The sequence below is a fragment of the Myotis davidii genome, unplaced genomic scaffold, assembly GCF_000327345.1.
Source record: "Myotis davidii unplaced genomic scaffold, ASM32734v1 scaffold552, whole genome shotgun sequence".
In the NCBI taxonomy this organism is placed as follows: domain Eukaryota; kingdom Metazoa; phylum Chordata; class Mammalia; order Chiroptera; family Vespertilionidae; genus Myotis; species Myotis davidii.
Genome location: NW_006283439.1, coordinates 365,329 through 366,978, shown reverse-complemented (window position 1 = coordinate 366,978; position 1,650 = coordinate 365,329). Strand labels below are relative to the sequence as shown.

The 1,650-nt window shown below is 58.4% G+C and overlaps 1 protein-coding gene across 1 annotated transcript in view; it reads left to right on the top strand.

Moving 5' to 3' along the window:
- Positions 1-1,650, top strand: part of GRIK1 (glutamate ionotropic receptor kainate type subunit 1) — a 74,444-nt gene that overhangs the window by 50,602 nt on the left and 22,192 nt on the right. Inside the window, exon 11 of the mRNA XM_015564137.1 lies at positions 1,577-1,647. Within this exon, the coding sequence (XP_015419623.1) occupies positions 1,577-1,647 (71 nt within the window). The remainder of the gene's footprint in view (positions 1-1,576; positions 1,648-1,650) is intronic.

Sequence of the window (1,650 nt, the reverse complement as noted above, 5' to 3'; positions counted from 1 at the left end):
AGCCATGCTCTGTGTTCACAGAAGAATTTAAAATACAGTTTACATTAAAAATAAATACACCGCCTGCCCAATGTCACATATACTGTATATTGCTGCCAACCATTTCACCTATGGTGGTATGTATTTTTAATCCATGCAGGTAAACCCCGAGACACCCCCACGCACCCACAGTCTGTGGCGTCCATCCTGGTAAACCCCAAGAGCAGAGTGTCAGGCGGGCGCTGCCTGGGACGGGAGATCTAGAATCAGGCCTAGAAGCAGCTCAGCTCAGTCAGCAGGCCAGGGGAGCAGTGCCCGTGCCCGAGGAGCGACGTGTGCGCTTGTAGCTCAGCTCCGGGCTCCTCTCTCCGGCGCCGACTGCCAGGCGTGGAGACGGCAGCACAGCAGGCGGATTCCCCAACCCAGAGGCCCTGCCTGCCGAGGGCTCACCCTCCCGGACGCTTCCACTCGGGGCTTAAATGGTCGCATGTGCGGTGATGCCTCCGGGTTTTGGAGGAAACGCTAAGCGCAGAACCTTCGGTGAACTGTAGGCAAGTGGGTCGGCCAGAACCCATCCAGGACCCGGTGCTGGGGAGAGAGAGAGACATCCATGATGAGAGAGAGTCACGGACCAGCTGCCTCCTGCACGCCCCACACGGGGGATCGAGTGGCCACCCGGGCCTGTGCCCTGACCGGGACTCGCACCCTGACCTCCTGGCTCACAGGTCGACGCTCAGCCCCTGAGTCCCGCCGGCCTGAGCCAGAGAATGTCCATCGGTGTTCGTCCTCTTTGTAAGCGAACGCAGTCCCCACCCCTGTCTTTGGAGAGCAAGGCATTCTGGGTGAACACTCAGGGCCCCTGTGTTACAGACAACGAGGGGCCTCCGGTGACTAAAATGTATGTTTTCACCGGGAAGGGCCCCTTTCACCGAGAAACAGCCGGTCTGTGAAGCGTAATTAAGAAATGGCATTTAATTCAAGGACGAAAATTAGGCTTTTCAGTGAATATATTCTTTTCAGGCAAATCAGTGTCTCCATTAGGAAAAGTAATTTCAGCTCGAACAGTAACGCCCGACAAGGAAAGGCGCGTCCTCTCCCCTCCGGTCCGGCTGCCCCTTCGCTGACTCGATGGTAAAGCCCCAGGTTCCGTCCACGCTCAGGTCAGCGGCCGGCACCTTGCTGCTCCGAAAGGAGCTCGAGCTTTAACCTGGAATGGAGCCGCTGGCATTCCGCGCGTCCGTGGCCGTCGGGGACCTAGGACGTGTTATTTCCCCAACGACGTGTCCGTTAGAGCAGCCGAGCCAGGTCAGGGGCCGACTTTCACCCAAAACAAAGCACCGCACTCGCCCCGCGCACGGTCCCGGCAGATTCTCGGGGAGAAACCACTTCTGCGTCCGAGGCCAGCAAAGCACACTTCAGGCGGAGCAGTGCTTTGTGATAAAGATCCCTTAGATTTCACCCCGTTTTCTTTAAAAAAATGCATGGATTGTACCGACACGTCAGGGTAAGTGCTGGATGAACAAAATGCATTAAGCCCTGGACCCGCCCCGCCCGCGTCCCTCCTCCTGACCCTGTGACGCCCACTCCGGTGCCCCAGGGTCGGAGCTCGCGCCCAAGGCGCTGTCCACCAGGATCCTCGCCGGCAGCTGGTGGTGCTTCGCCCTCGTCGTC